Below are 15,975 nucleotides of genomic sequence, written 5' to 3'. Positions count from 1 at the left end.
CATTTTAACACATTAAAATATAAAGAAGTTCATTTAAATTTTAACGATGTTTTGAGATATGATATTTTTGATCAAAAATATGCAGCCTCTGTGAGCAAAAGAGAAAAATATTAAAACATCTTTCAAACTCCAATCTTTTGAAAGGTATTGTATCTCAAGCACTTTATTCTCAAAACCAAAAATAAAATTTGATCGCATTTAGACAAAATGTTAGGAACTTATTGATCATTTAATAGGTGATATCACATAGAAATAAACAAGCCTTTACCTGGTACAGGCTGAAACATGGTTAGTTGAGATGGTATCATTTTTTAACTCTTGCTGATGGGTTGCAATTGCTGTTTCAGGGGCGGCTGGAGTTGGTGCAAGGTTGGCTGTTGTCACTTTAACAGTGCTTGGTGTTGGGGGTGGGGCTTTGCTCTCAAGCCCCTCCCCCATTCTGGCATGAGGTTTAGGTTCTCCAGCTTCAGCTGAGGATGGATGTGGAGGTAGGGGTGGAGGAGCTGATATATTCGTATCCAGCAGCTCAGTATCTGGTTTCTGTTGGGCCAGTGGAATCTCCTGGGTTTTCTCTGGGGAAATTTCTTTCTTTAGACCCACCTCTATCACCCGCTTCTTGAGGAGTTCACTAAAATCTGGGGCAACAGACCTTATCTGCAGGTCTAGAGACCTAGATCTCAGTGCACGGGTTTGAAGTGTGTCATGACCCTGTCAAAAAAGGATGTGAGTTTGAAAAATAACTTGTAAATTTTAGAGTTGTTTGCAACTATGTAGAAAAAGGATGTTACCAGAGAGGTCTCAGTATCTGTATGTTTATCCTGTGAAGTTCTGCAGATTGATAGCCTGATCTCAGACGGAGATTTTTGGAGGAGATGCAGAACTTCCTGTGGTAATACAAAGACATACATTACTATTAAAAAGTCAACATTTTCAATGATTTTGATTTGATTTATTTGACCAAAAATGAAGTAAAAACAGTAATTTGTAAATTTTGACTTTTAAAAATATACAAAATACCAATATATTAACAAGTCTGTAATTATATTATATTACAGTTTTTCTCAGTCGCTTTGGTACATTTCTCTAATCATTCTTGAGATTTGCAAAACAGTAAGTGCATTTCTCAAAACAACTCGTACAAATATCAAAACACAATGGATGACCTGCAAAAGCCAGTCTCTTGCTCAAAATCCTTAGTTCATCTCTCAAAAATAAATATCTGTGTCAATGAACATGTCAGTGCCATCAGAATGACAAGTCCTTGTGTCATAGTTTACGGATAAGACAGTCAAATTGCTTAGTCATGTTGTCAACATAACTGATGTATGTTCTGATGTAAACTACTGTATTGAACAGTATGCCATATGCTTATGTATGCCATATATCCATTTCAAAACTACACATTTACACATTACTGTTTGTGGGATGTTGATTGAAAGAGACTGGATAGAATTCCCAGTTACACTTTTACTAGTGGTCTGACCAAAAAAATAAAAAAATAAAAAATACTTTTACAATGCCATTGTGATATAGAAAAGGAAATATGGGAACAAAGATGAAAATAATTCCATTTTCAGAATTTGTAACTCTTGTGTTGTCCTTTGTCTATACAGTATAAGCTTTCCTACTGAAGATTCATGAGATGAACCTTTGAGCTATTTCAGAGAAATGGTTTATCATTGGTTTATCATCTACATTCTCTTCATTAGTAAAGATTCACTTGCACAATTCATGCCAAATTGACAAAACATCTAATACAGTTTTTCTCAGTCACTTTGGTGCATTTTTCAAAACAGAAATGAAATTTTCAAAACTACTTGTACAACCTCCACATCATCTAGTCATTAATACACATCATAAAACCAGTTTCTCATTCTTTTGAACAAGTTGCGATTGCTATTGTACATTCATGCAATTGATTACGCACATTTATCTGCGGTTTCCTACATTATCAGTTGCTAATGTCATGTTGCTCAAAATGTATTATACAGTTTTCTGTGCAATAGTCTTACCCCCCAAAACATCTAGTCTTTAGTTCATCGTATAAGTCATTAAATGCAAAATGGTTAATCTAGTTGTCACAAACTGCCAAGCACACTTTTTATTTGTATTTTTACACACTATTATTAGATGTTTTGTCAATTTGGCATGAATTGTGCAAGTGAATCTTTACTAATGAAGAGAATGTAGATGATAAACCAATGATAAACCATTTCTCTGAAATAGCTCAAAGGTTCATCTCATGAATCTTCAGTAGGAAAGCTTATACTGTATAGACAAAGGACAACACAAGAGTTACAAATTCTGAAAATGGAATTATTTTCATCTTTGTTCCCATATTTCCTTTTCTATATCACAATGGCATTGTAAAAGTATTTTTTATTTTTTTATTTTTTTGGTCAGACCACTAGTAAAAGTGTAACTGGGAATTCTATCCAGTCTCTTTCAATCAACATCCCACAAACAGTAATGTGTAAATGTGTAGTTTTGAAATGGATATATGGCATACATAAGCATATGGCATACTGTTCAATACAGTAGTTTACATCAGAACATACATCAGTTATGTTGACAACATGACTAAGCAATTTGACTGTCTTATCCGTAAACTATGACACAAGGACTTGTCATTCTGATGGCACTGACATGTTCATTGACACAGATATTTATTTTTGAGAGATGAACTAAGGATTTTGAGCAAGAGACTGGCTTTTGCAGGTCATCCATTGTGTTTTGATATTTGTACGAGTTGTTTTGAGAAATGCACTTACTGTTTTGCAAATCTCAAGAATGATTAGAGAAATGTACCAAAGCGACTGAGAAAAACTGTAATAGTGTGTAAAAATACAAATAAAAAGTGTGCTTGGCAGTTTATGACAACTAGATTAACCATTTTGCATTTAATGACTTATACGATGAACTAAAGACTAGATGTTTTGGGGGGTAAGACTATTGCACAGAAAACTGTATAATACATTTTGAGCAACATGACATTAGCAACTGATAATGTAGGAAACCGCAGATAAATGTGCGTAATCAATTGCATGAATGTACAATAGCAATCGCAACTTGTTCAAAAGAATGAGAAACTGGTTTTATGATGTGTATTAATGACTAGATGATGTGGAGGTTGTACAAGTAGTTTTGAAAATTTCATTTCTGTTTTGAAAAATGCACCAAAGTGACTGAGAAAAACTGTAACAGAATTGTTAATGTACAAATAAATATATGTATACAAATATACAAATACTGAATCTAGTTATTTTTCTCTCACTCTGCTTTGATGCATCAGATCTTGAAATGCTAAATATAAACAATATATCCTTTACCTCATAGGAAAGGCCTCTGACAGATTCTCCATTGACAGCCAGGATTATGTCTCCAACCTTCAGAAGCCCACAATCCCCTGCAGGCTGACCAGAAGAAAGGCTCTTAATATGCACCATGCTGCCCTCATGTGGACCCAGCTCAGATATGATGAAACTGAACCCCAGACTACTGAGACTCGTCTGTAGCGTCACCTCCAGGATGTTATCTGCCACAAAGAAAGAGCAGAACTCTCCCAATTTATAGTTTATAATCAGACTCACACACATTACAATCAGTTATATTTAACAGTTAAAGGATAGTTCATCCAAAATTGCAAAATAAATAAATAAATAAAATACTTCTGTGGTAATTACAGTATACCCTGGTCAGTCTTTAATATAATAAAAGTACTCCAAGATTCTGAAATTAATATTTTTAATAAATCAGTCCATTCAGTTCACAAGGCCAGTCTGAAAGATTTTTTTTTACAGAATGAACTGATCCGGTTAACATATTTTTTGTATTTCCGGTTTTCTTTTTAATTTTAGTTGAGGTTTTAGCAATTTTGTTGTGTGCTTTTATAAGTTTTAGATTTTTTTTTATAATTCTATTTAGCTTTATTTTTATTTTAGTTTCAGTATTAGCATTCATAATACTTTCAACTTTTATTCAATTATTTATTTCACTTACTTACCAAAATTAATCTAATTTCATGACATTTTAAGTATATCTTATATATTTTTTGTAATTTATTTCCATGATCAAAAAATATTTTTATTAGTTTTATTTGATCATAAGACATCGGAATATTTGTAATATAGTCAAACGGACTGCTTTTATGGTGATTTTGCAAATTTTTTTAAAACCTTGAAATTCCTGGACCTTATTATCTTTCATTATATTCATTATAAATTGTATCCAGGATATTTCAAAAAATTTAAATTTTCTGTGTACTGTGATGACAGAATTTTCATTTTTGGATGTGCTATGGATAGACTCTTTTGATGCAAAACGTATGCCAGTGCAAACATTTAAATTATGATGTAATATGTACATAAAAACAATGTTCCTCCGGACAAACTGTAAATTTGGCTGTATCTTTGAGATACATGGGTCCTGGCAGCTAGCACAGTGTAGCTGTCAGATTCAGTTGAAATGTTTTACATTGTTTTCTCCCCCTCTCTGATCCCCGTCTCACCATCTGACACAAAGCTGAAGTCTTTGGCCCTGACAGACAAGGCCGTTTCCATGGTCACATCTCTCCTCAGGGGGGTGGGCGTGCTTTGCACACTGAGTGGTGAAGGAGATCTCTGTCTCTCCATCGTGGATGAGACACTGTCCAGCACCACTGGAGGCTCTCGTTCCAGAACCAGGCTCACCACCTGATAATAACACCGTCATTAAAGCAACATGTTTTCTTAATTTATCATACTGGCTGCTGCACACAGCTATAGTGAACATACTCACGTCATCAGTCTTCTTAACACAAGGCCTGTTACCTAACCAGTGCGTGTGGCTGAAGATTGTGTGGCTGGTCAGCTTAAGTGTAATAGTGTGTCAGTATAACGACGCAGGCCTCAGCGTCATACCCCAGAAAATCTTATTAGCCCAGACAAAAATAACGGCCAACACGAATGCTTTCATTTCAGATCTTTCTTTTGTGCTGTCTGAAAACCCGGAAGACACAAGGGTTGATGATGTTGTTGTCCTAAAGCAACTGACATGCTGAAGAGAGGAGCACAGGCCCTTCAGACATAATGTGACCTTCAGCTCGCCCTTGTTCTAGAGTTCACATCTTACAGCAGCTACTTCTCAAAATGTCAGCTAAGTTTAAATGAAAACAACTGCTCTTTTAACTGTTCGCAAAAACAAACTTAATGTAAGTGCTGTGTTACTCAAGACACATGTCAACATATAGTAGTATAAAAAGTACATAAGTAGTTTAAAAGCATCTCTGAAAAAAGATAGCACTTTATATACAGTATGAAAAAAAGGTAACTGTCTTACATAATATCCGAAACATGGGTGTTAGTGTTCTACTGTGGGCTCAATCATATCCAGTTACATAAACGGTTGTGATTGTACCACTCAGAAGTAATGCAAACACATGTCATTACCTCCCCCGTCCTCTTCAGGCACTCTACCGCCTGCCTGTGTGTGACGGCACGCAGGTTACAGCCATCCACCTCCAGCAGCCTGTCACCTGCCACACATACAAGACGTCATTGAGCTGGCAACACCAATCATGCGTCATCATAACCAGTCAGGGTGTTGCATATTCATGCTCATTAGCATGTTAGAGACACATCTGAGTCATGTTTGTAAAGCGTCAAGGAGATAATATGCATAAAATAAATATGCATAGAACACACTAAAAACCGGAACCACTACCGTTTGAAAGTTTAGTGTCTGGACAGTTCTTTGTTTTTTAAAATGAATTAATATTTCATTCAGCAAGATGCATTAAATTGATCAAAAGTGACAATAAATTATTTCAAATTTGGATTTATAAAGTAGTACTGTACGTAATGTTACAAATTAAAATTAAATGCCATTCTTGAACACTTGATTGAAAACAGTTTTCACAAAACAATTTAGCAGTACAATGTTTTCAGCATTGATAACAATAATAAAAACTATTCTTGAGCACCAAATTAAAATGTTAGAATGATTTCTGAAATATCATGTGACATTGAAGACTGGAGTAATCACTGCTTAAAAATCAGCTTTAGCATCACAGGAATAATTACATTTTAATTTACATTTCTATATTCAAATGTTTAAAAAATCCATTTAAATTGAAATTATATTTTACAATTTGTAGTGTTTTTACTGTATTTTTTATCAAATGAATGTAGTCCTGGTGAGCATAAGAAATGTATTTCATCTTATCAATCATCATCTTGTCAAACATCGTCTTTAAAACATTATTCTAAGAAACATCTGTCTAAAAGATATTTTTATCTGAATATCAGGTTTTATAATTGGTAATGATGGATCTTTACCTATCTGTATTCTTCCATCTTGATTTGCCGCTCCTCCTGGGATCACGCTTGTGATGTAGATTCCACCATGATGTACATTAGTGTTGATTCCCCCCTACAAATCATTAAAATAGTAACATACTCCATGTTTTATGATTTTGAGAAATGACATGAACTCCACACAGAGTAAAAACTCACAGCAACACTTATTCCCAAGCTGCTGTTGATCTTTCTGAGCTCCATGTAGATTACTTCACCTGGCTTTGAACTGAAGCTGGAAGAATTATTAGACATTCTTTCCTGCAAAGGATGAACAATAAAAACATATTTTGGTTAATTTTTGTTCATGTCAGATGTTTTTTTAATAAACTGGACAAACTGCCTCACAATGACAATCACAACCACACCTGAAAATCCAGAATCCGCACCACAGGTATGTGCAGCCTTTTGCCCATTTTGGGAGCCATGATGTTGGAGAGGGTCTCCTCCAACTCCTCCATCACAGGCCTGTACTCTGCACTCAGGGTGCTTTGAGAGCCAAATCCTCTTTCCAGCATCATCCCTAAATTACTTGTAGCCAGTGATGTCTTACTGTCCCGGAGATCCTCTACTCAGGAACAAAACATGAAAACATTTTAAATGTGTAATTCCTACCACCAAATGTACCATAATTGCAAAAATAATGCCTTACTGCCAGGATAGGATAATGTGTTTTAATATGCAACACATTTAATGCGTAAATATTATTGTGTGTCTGTATGTGGAGTGAAACTCTGGAACAAACTGGACTTGCAACAAAAGCAATGCCGAACTATTTATCAATTTAAACTGTTACATAAACATTGGGTCTGGTTAAAATACAGAGATGAAGGTCTTTAATTTAAAGTGCTGTGGAATTCTGTCTCATAGTGTGAACATCTGCTCAGTGTTTACTTACCATGGTTGGTATATTGTCCATTACAATTGTTGCCATTGTTTATTTATTTTATATTGTAGTTAAATTTATGTTGTACTCTGTCTCATAGCGTTAACATGTGCTCAGTGTTTTGGTATATTGTCCATTACCATCATTGGTATATTGTCCATTACCATCGTTGGTATATTGTCCATTACCATTGTTGGCATTGCTTATTCCTATTACATTGTTGGTATAAACTGTTATTATAATAATTACTTGTTACTTGTGGTAACGCCACCATGATATACTTGTAAATAATCTATGAGCAAAATAATAATGAAGCTCAATTATTAATCACTAAATGTGGAACTGGGGTGGGATTAAATAAGTTGTCTTCTTCCCACTCCCTTTCAGGCAGAATTCGATCGTCATATTTGAATACTGTATATTTTGTTTTTTGTTTTGTTTTTTGTTTTCCTTGCACTATATGATTTAACTATATTTGTCTACCTTGTACTTTTTGTGCCATTGCCTGGAATAAATGAATAAAAAAAATAAATAAAAAAAATATAAAGTGCACAGTTCATTTTTAAAAGTGAAAATATAAAGACAGATCATATGTAAATAATTGGTACAATATGAAGACATACGTTTGGGTTGGGACACTATGAGCTCCACTTCATCTGGGCTGCTCTGCAGTATGGCAGCAGCTATATTAAACGTCACCCCCTCTAGACTGATCTTATTCAGAGAGATCAGCCGACCACCTAAACACAAACAAAAGAAAATAAGTCTTTTCCTTTTTCTTTTCTTTTTGGCATAAAAGAGGGAAAATGTTCCGGATTTTACCGGGTCTGATTCTGCCGTCCCTGTCAGCTGGCCCGTCGGGAACGATGGATGCTATGAAAATTCCCAGATCTAACTTCCCAGTGTTATCCTCGGCGACTATTACAAAACCTTTTCATCAAAAGTGATACATCAGTATTCAAAAGCTCAACATTATACAAAAGATGCATGTTCATTTTCACTCACCGAAACCAAGTTTTGGATCCTTCTTTAAAGTAACACAGATGATTTCTCTCTCTGGGGTTGTTCTTGTGGGTGTGTCCACTAAAACAAATAAAACCAGATTTAAAATAGATATAATATAATAAACACATCCACTTTCTCATGTAATATTGAAAATAACTTTTATGTTTTATGTTGCATGTTATTAAGTTGAAATGTTGTTTATAATCAGCTCCCATGAGGTCACAGATCTTATATAAGCTAATCATTAAAAGTCAATGTCAAACTTTGTCATTAAAACCAGAGAAAGCGTCACTGTTTACCTCTTATAGACGAGATGGTGGAATGAACCTCTGAGTCCTGCTTTTGCAAAGAGACATTGGACATGATGCGATAGACTGGAGGACTGAAATTTTCTGGAGGGCTGCAGGCAATAATGATGAACACGATATGAGAGATATTTCGTTTTGTATTGTGATTTCAATGCTGGTCAGAGCAGATCCATCAACACACCTATTGCTTGGGCTCTGGTCTTTCAGTTCACTTGAGGTTCTTGGTCCAGGAATGTAATTTACTTCATTCTGTTGCTGAATCCGAACTCCAATCTTTGCTGGCAGGTCGTTGCAAGACTTGCTTATGGAGTCATTCGGTAATCCATTCAAACCAATATTGTTGAGCACAATCTCCGAGCAAGACAGCCTCTTTATTTGATTGTGTCGAGCGCGGCATATTGATGTATATTTTGCCACGTTATCGTCTAGGTTGAAATATGACAGAAATAACTAACTACAAGTTGGCAAACAAACAAATCTTTGTATCTTTGTAAAATGATAAAATAATAGAAATAATGTAACTATTGAAAATGTTAATCGAGTCCACTCAAGCATCTTAATTGTTTTTTATTAAAAAGCAATCAACTTCAAATGCCTCTGTATATATAAATAATTGTTCACACCTGAGGCTAAACAGTAAGTCAGCTGCCGAGAGGTCATCTCACTGTGAAACTTGTGCTGGGCTGAGCAGAGGTTCAGGAGGTACTGTGCGATCTTTGAGCTCTCTGTCACAAATGAGTGCTTCTTCCCACTCGGGCTGCACTCGATGGTAAATTTTCGTCTCTATGACAGGATTAATGGAGAATATTAAAACCTTAAACCAAAACATCATGAACTTCAAACAACATGTTACTGGATTTCACAGAGTATCAAAAAAGACCTAAATAAACCAATAAACCACACAAATAATAACTCACACTTGTTGAGAGACTGTCTGTCTCTGTCCAGTGAAATTTGCGGCTTAACACACGAGAATGGTTCTTGACTTCATAAACCATTATTCCTTTGGCACAAATTCCCAAAACCAGCTCTCCAATGATAGGTTTCCTTTCACGGGCAACTCTGTGGAACAGCACTCCATACTCTGGCAGCTGCTGTGCAAACTATAAAGGCAAGAAAGACACAGGAGGTACTGATAAACTAGCCATTTATAAGCATTACAAGAGTATTTTTAGCATGAGTGACTCTAACTGAAGACCAAAAGAAAGAACCTTTAAGAACTCCATCTCAGCAGCCTCTGGAAGCATGTGAGCATTATTGGCATGCAACCTTGGCATCTCCTCTCTTAAACGAGGCAAGGCCACTTTCTCTATGACTCTCTTAGAGATGTACTGCTCCATTTGGAAATAGTTCTTCCCATAAACCTGAAAAAGTTAGTGTGATATATCTTAACATACAGTCTAGTTGGATTGGTTGAAAGTTCAAATGTTCATTAATATCTCACTCACTTCAGGCAAATAATCTCCAAACTCAGCCTGCAGTGCTAACGCAGCAAGAAACAATGCGGTCTCTTCATTACAGTACACTCTGTCCTCCAGAACGTCCCTCCTCAGCTGGAGATAATATTGGTGTCGTGTAAGTCTATGCCTTTTAAAATAATTCAACAAAAACAAACAGTGAGCATTATTAGCACTGCAAACAATTAGATATAATGCATTAAAGACCACATTAAATCATTTGACAAGTTTTTTTGGTTAATTTTCCAATCAACACAAAATTAGCACACCTGAAAAACAAAAGATGCGTAGGAAAAATAGTTCACTGTTGAATCAAAAATATAAAAAGATGCAGTCTGCCTGATGAAGATCAGTGGACTGAAACGCTGCTTCTGTTTGTGACATTAAACTTCAGTATTTTACTTTTCATAATATGGTTAATTTTCCAGGAAGATAAAGACTTCTTTAATGTGTTAAAAGTATGGGTTCAGTAAGTTTTAAAAGAAATGTTATGTTTTTGAAATCTCTTGTGTCTCGTATTTTCACCAAGGATGGATTTAATTTTAAATAACTTTTCTATTTTAATTTATTTTATAATGTATGGTTTGGTGCTTAAGAAACATTTCTTATTTTTATAAATGTTGAAAATGGTTGTGTGGCCTACTTCTGTTGTGGACACCGTGACACATTTTTTTCAGGATTCTGAAACTTTCAATAGAAAGTTTAAAACTACAGTATTTATTAATATATATATCAAAATCAAAATCATAGCAAGAACAATGGCCCGTCAATTGCATGAAAACAATGGTAAAAAGTGGAATGTTTTTGCAGGGGTATGTAAAAACATGTTCTGTGTGAACGGCCCCAAAGAGAGTAGAAAAACACGTACAATATATAGGAGATGTCATCAGGGAAAAATTTGACACGGAGAAAAAGCGTAAATGGCGCAGAAGCCACTTTCTTCCAGTAATCTGGGGCAACCTTTGAGATTTTTGTCTCAGGGTCCAAAAAGAAAAATTCACCATCTAAATGAGAGAAAAATGTAATTAATTCTCAATGACTTATGTAAGGCAGTTCAAAGTATACATTACAAACACTCATTCATTTTACAGTCATTAAAACCACACAAGAGAGCACACAAAGATATATATAAAGACTGAATTACCATCAGTGAAAGCAAGGCCAAAGTAAAAGTGCTCCACAAGGTTAGCGTGTGCCACAACCATGTCGAAGACATCTCTCCCGCGGGACTTGATGTCACATTTCACTGCCACACATTGTTCATTTGGCATTATCACATTAACCTCCCTTTGAGACAAGCCTGACTTGCCTTTCTTTGACTGCATTGATCAAGAAAGAAAAAGAGAAGAAGCTAAACATACAGAGACAACCTGCAATAAAGCTGCACAGAAGTCCTAAACACTTAAAAATTAAATTAATTATATACAGTATGCAACCAAAAACACTAAAACATAGTTTACCACTATAGATCCCGGCAGCTCTAAAACTATTTGAGGTTCATCGATCATCCTGGTAAATTCAGGTCCCAGACTCTAAAACATAGAAACACGCAATTAACCACATAGGATGCAGCATACATATCATTGTCCAGCACAGATGCTAAGCACATTACCTTAGCTTTCCTTTGGGAGAGACTGATTGCAGACTCAGTAATAGTGATACAGGGACTGGAAGGCCGGGCTTCACGTTTGGGAACGTTGAGGCATGTACTTTGTGACAGGCAACAACTTGTGCTTTGTCTGTGGTGAAGCCCCAGTGGAATTCCGGGATAATATTAGAGATTGACACTATAGCTCAATACACAAACAAACACAGCACTAATAGCTAATAGCCTGATCATATATTTAGAAGTGCAAAACAATACTACTAACCTGGATGAGCTCTGATAGGATGTAGTCTGACTAGGTCTACTTCTGAGAGACCAGGTTTTCTGTTGTAGGGAAATTCCTGAGGAAAAAAACAGCTAGACTGAATATTGAAATATTGCTGTAGGACCTATTTCTAAATGCTCTGCTGTAAAGAGAGTGCAAAAAATATTTTGAAAATTGAACATGCATTTTTATACATTATACATTAGATTTTATGCATTAAAATGTTCTATTTATTTATTTTGCATACAGCAACAATGGATTCACTAAACATCTAAACATGTGATATTAGCTACTGTTTAAAAAATCTACAAAATGTATATTTTTATTCAGCAAGGATGCATTAAACTGATCAAGGGGCAGTAAAGACATTTCTAATATTACAAAAGATTTCTTTTTGAAATAAATGTTGTTCTGTTTATTCTAACTTTACCATTCATCAAATACTTTTTTTTTCTTGAGCACCAAATCAGCATTAGAATGACATCTGAAAGATAATGTGACACTAAAGACTGAAGTAAAGACTCAGATTTGCCATCACATATATTAAAATAGAAAACAGCTTTTTTTTTAAATAATATTTCACTGTTTTACTGTATTTTTGATTAAATTAACTCTTTGTGAGCATAAGAGACTTTCTTTAAGAAACATAAAAAAGCTAACAGCCCCCAAACTTTTAGATGCTACTGTATGAGCTTACCTTGCTTTGGCTCGGAGTCAAGAGACAATTTGCGTGTCTCTCCTGAAGCTCCGTTCCCCTCTGTATAACCAGGATATGGTCCACGCTTACCTGTTCAACAGAGACCTGATAAGTGACCACATGCAATGTATACTGTACATCCACTGTATACACAGCAGTTTATAATGCACATGGTTGCACAAGGAACCTCTGGAAAACAGCCAAACATGAGATCACTACGCTTTACATTACAGTTTGTGTTTAAGCATCAGCGCTTTGAGCCTGATTACAACCTTTTGTAATCCCATGTTCGGTTTAAGTTAAACCGTTAATCCTATTCTGGACAATATTTTATTGGTGCAGTGGAGCGGTCTTACGCACATGTTAGTCAAACCTGCAGGGTTTTAACTAATTAAATTTTTAGGATAAACATTATAATCCAAGGAATATGTCGGGATTACCACTGAAACGGTTAGTTGAGGACAGCGTTGAAGACAAATATCTGGCATCAACACCCACTTAGACTAGTTATACAAAGGATCTGACGTGCACAGACTGTAACATGACAGGCTAAAACTCTTCTATAAATACACACTACAACAACTAATTTGCAGACTTATCAAACATCAAGTCACATGCAGTATATAAACATTTTTAAACATTCAATTAATTCAAATATAAAAATAACAATTTAAAATATTAAAAAGAACAATATTCAGCCTATGTTCAGCTTTTCATACTTGAACGTATTTGACAACACTGCTTTACAATTTCACAACTATAAGAACATAAAAGGATGAAATTCTGTGATTGAAAGGAATTCCTACCATGTAGTCTTTCTCTGATCATTTGACTTCTCCCACTCAACTGTGTAACATTTTCAGTTAAAGCAGCCCGATCCACCTGGAAATGAACTCATGAATCTCATAAACTTCTTGGCTATTTTTTTTCTAAATTGAGAAATTGAGAAGTGTTTGATGTATAAATGATATGCTTTTTAACTCACAGAGTCTTGGAAGACATCCTCTACCAGCTGTTTGATGACTTTGTTGGGAGGAGGCAGGAGAGATTCTTTGTGGTGTGATTCACACACCTCCAAGATGCAGTTCAGGTTGGCTCGTCGATGGGCCGTGTCCTCACACATGCTCAGGATAAGGCAGTTCAGAGAGTCACTCAGCTGAATGGGCTAACCGAGCAGAAAACACATTTATTTTAACATTTACGTATATGTAGCTGCCTTATTCTTCACTGGCATGACATGTTCATCTTTTACTTGATTAAATTTTTTTTTACTCAAATTTCTGAGAGACTGACCTGATTTTGAGGGAGATGATAATCAACTGACCAATACAGAGTCATCCCAAGAGAATACACGATTATCTGGAAGAAATGACAAATATATTATATTTCCGTGAGCATTCAACTGAAGCACATTCATTTTCTATAATAAATCAAACCTTCTTTGCGACTAAGTTTGCACTACGTGACAAAAAAAGTCTATAAAATTTTGGTGTTAATTGTTAAATAAATTGAAAATAATGAGAATAAGTGAGAATAAGTTTATTTTCAGTGCGTGTCATATGACTGCTTCAGGGCGCCACTAGAATACAGAGTGTTTGACAGGTCATTATTCCTCAGTTCATTTATGAAGGTGTGAAAATTAATAAATAAAGCAGGAATACAGCTAACAGGACCACAGACGGTTTAGAATGTCCTCTCTGTCTCTATAGTGCACTATTCCTAGTGCTATGACTATATTTGCAAACTGTAAAAAAAAGCTGTGATGTTTATGGTAAAATACTGGCAGCTGTGGTTGCCAGAACTTCACTTTTAAAAAAATATGGTAGCAACATTTTAGAATTTACAGACTTAACTTAAATTTACAATAAAATTCTGTATTTCATTAACTGTATTTAATGACTCCCAAAACTGGTGGTGATGAGAAAGTCACATGATGAGCCAAAACTCATCACAAACAGCTTTTATACGAGCTGAGGAGGGCAATACTTATATATAGAAGGTGCACAAAGTGACATTCACACAAACACTAAACCCCATCATGGTGACACACATAATACTGAAATAATGCAATAAACATTAATTTAACAACATTAGATGAATAAATGAGTAAAAATGTAATCCTAATGTACACAACTCATAACAAAAAAAAACTAAGAAGAAACAAGTTATTTCAACAACAACAACAACAATAAAAAAACATAAAATATGAAGTGTCAGGCAGGGAATTCTGGGAGTGTCAATTTATAGTTTTTCACTGTAAATTGTACAATGACCTTTTCTTTTTTAACTTCCAAAAACAGTATTTTACTGTAAAATTAACATTAAATGTAATTACATTCACCATATATAGTATGGAAACTTACTGTTAACCAGTTAACAAGTTTTTACTGTAGCATTTTTACAGTTTTACGTGAACTCTGGTGTGTTCTAGCTGTTCCAGCCGTCGCTGTTTGTTTCTTTGGTAAGCAACATGACAAAGAGTCTTGGTACATTTACTTTATATTCTTTATTGCTTTTTTTTCTGCCAAAATGACTGAGTTTGGAAGTATTATTTCAGAATTTAAGAACAATTACTGAACAACAATGTCAGGCTTTGATCTAGCTAACGCAAGCAACATAATTAAATATTCATCATGAGCCTGTCAGACCTTAGCTCATTTTATTTTAGGCTATTAGTAATATTGGGTTTGTTTGTATCTTTATATATTATTATTAGTATTATTGTTATTTAAAGAAACACTGAATTGCATCTCAAGCATCACCATGTATCTTCCTAAAAAACTGTCATTTTGATAAGAGTGCTACATACATAAGTGTTGGCATGCATCGCTGAATGAAACTGACCTTCTCCATGGCTAGCTTGGTGGAGACACCACGGCCTTGCAGCATCTCTGGGGCTGTGAAGGCACACACCTCATCTGTCACAGCACAATTCTTGAACGCCAGCACCCCAGTCTTGGATAAGAGCAGTGATGCAGGGGTTATAATGTTGCAGGTATTGTGACCTAGAAAAACAGGCCCACATTCATTATATTTTTCATGGAGTGCAATCTTCACCATCAGGAAAAATCAACTAATATCAAGATCAACATTTTACCTTTGTCTGAAAGCTCTAAGAGGGATTCGGCTGAGCCCAGCAGGAGTGACCACACCTCGTCCTCTTCCAGCGGTCCTCCTCTGGCTTCCAGCACCTCGGCGAGGGTCACAAATGTGCTGCTCATCCTGCGGAATCGTGAGACAGATACCTGAGAAGGAGAGACACAAGCTAACTGGCTTTTGGAGGTGGAGAGAAATCAGCTGAAAGAGGAGGATGGAGCCTAAACAAAGCGAGCAGCGGGGACTCTGAGCTCATCACCAATGTTTCATAACAATATTATGTAATGTACATTATTTATATTGTGTGATGTGTAACTCTGAAT

At 35.4% G+C, this 15,975-nt stretch overlaps 1 protein-coding gene across 1 annotated transcript in view; it reads right to left on the bottom strand.

The window, feature by feature from the left end:
* LOC113057478 (tyrosine-protein phosphatase non-receptor type 13-like) overlaps window positions 1–15,975 on the bottom strand; it is a 28,470-nt gene extending 12,495 nt beyond the window's left edge. Inside the window, 28 exon segments of the mRNA XM_026224906.1 lie at window positions 269–708; window positions 789–884; window positions 3,330–3,535; window positions 4,508–4,691; window positions 5,427–5,512; window positions 6,315–6,408; window positions 6,492–6,593; window positions 6,701–6,900; window positions 7,842–7,958; window positions 8,041–8,148; window positions 8,224–8,301; window positions 8,523–8,623; window positions 8,713–8,956; window positions 9,155–9,314; window positions 9,449–9,634; window positions 9,743–9,895; window positions 9,980–10,118; window positions 10,857–10,992; window positions 11,133–11,307; window positions 11,449–11,520; window positions 11,601–11,727; window positions 11,860–11,935; window positions 12,557–12,646; window positions 13,363–13,438; window positions 13,542–13,721; window positions 13,850–13,915; window positions 15,401–15,561; window positions 15,654–15,975. Of these exon segments, the coding sequence (XP_026080691.1) occupies window positions 269–708; window positions 789–884; window positions 3,330–3,535; window positions 4,508–4,691; window positions 5,427–5,512; window positions 6,315–6,408; window positions 6,492–6,593; window positions 6,701–6,900; window positions 7,842–7,958; window positions 8,041–8,148; window positions 8,224–8,301; window positions 8,523–8,623; window positions 8,713–8,956; window positions 9,155–9,314; window positions 9,449–9,634; window positions 9,743–9,895; window positions 9,980–10,118; window positions 10,857–10,992; window positions 11,133–11,307; window positions 11,449–11,520; window positions 11,601–11,727; window positions 11,860–11,935; window positions 12,557–12,646; window positions 13,363–13,438; window positions 13,542–13,721; window positions 13,850–13,915; window positions 15,401–15,561; window positions 15,654–15,777 (3,977 nt within the window). The 5' untranslated portion in view covers window positions 15,778–15,975.

Source organism: Carassius auratus, chromosome 38 (assembly GCF_003368295.1).
Source record: "Carassius auratus strain Wakin chromosome 38, ASM336829v1, whole genome shotgun sequence".
In the NCBI taxonomy this organism is placed as follows: domain Eukaryota; kingdom Metazoa; phylum Chordata; class Actinopteri; order Cypriniformes; family Cyprinidae; genus Carassius; species Carassius auratus.
Note: the sequence above shows the minus strand (reverse complement) of the source record. Positions and strands in the feature narration are given on the sequence as shown.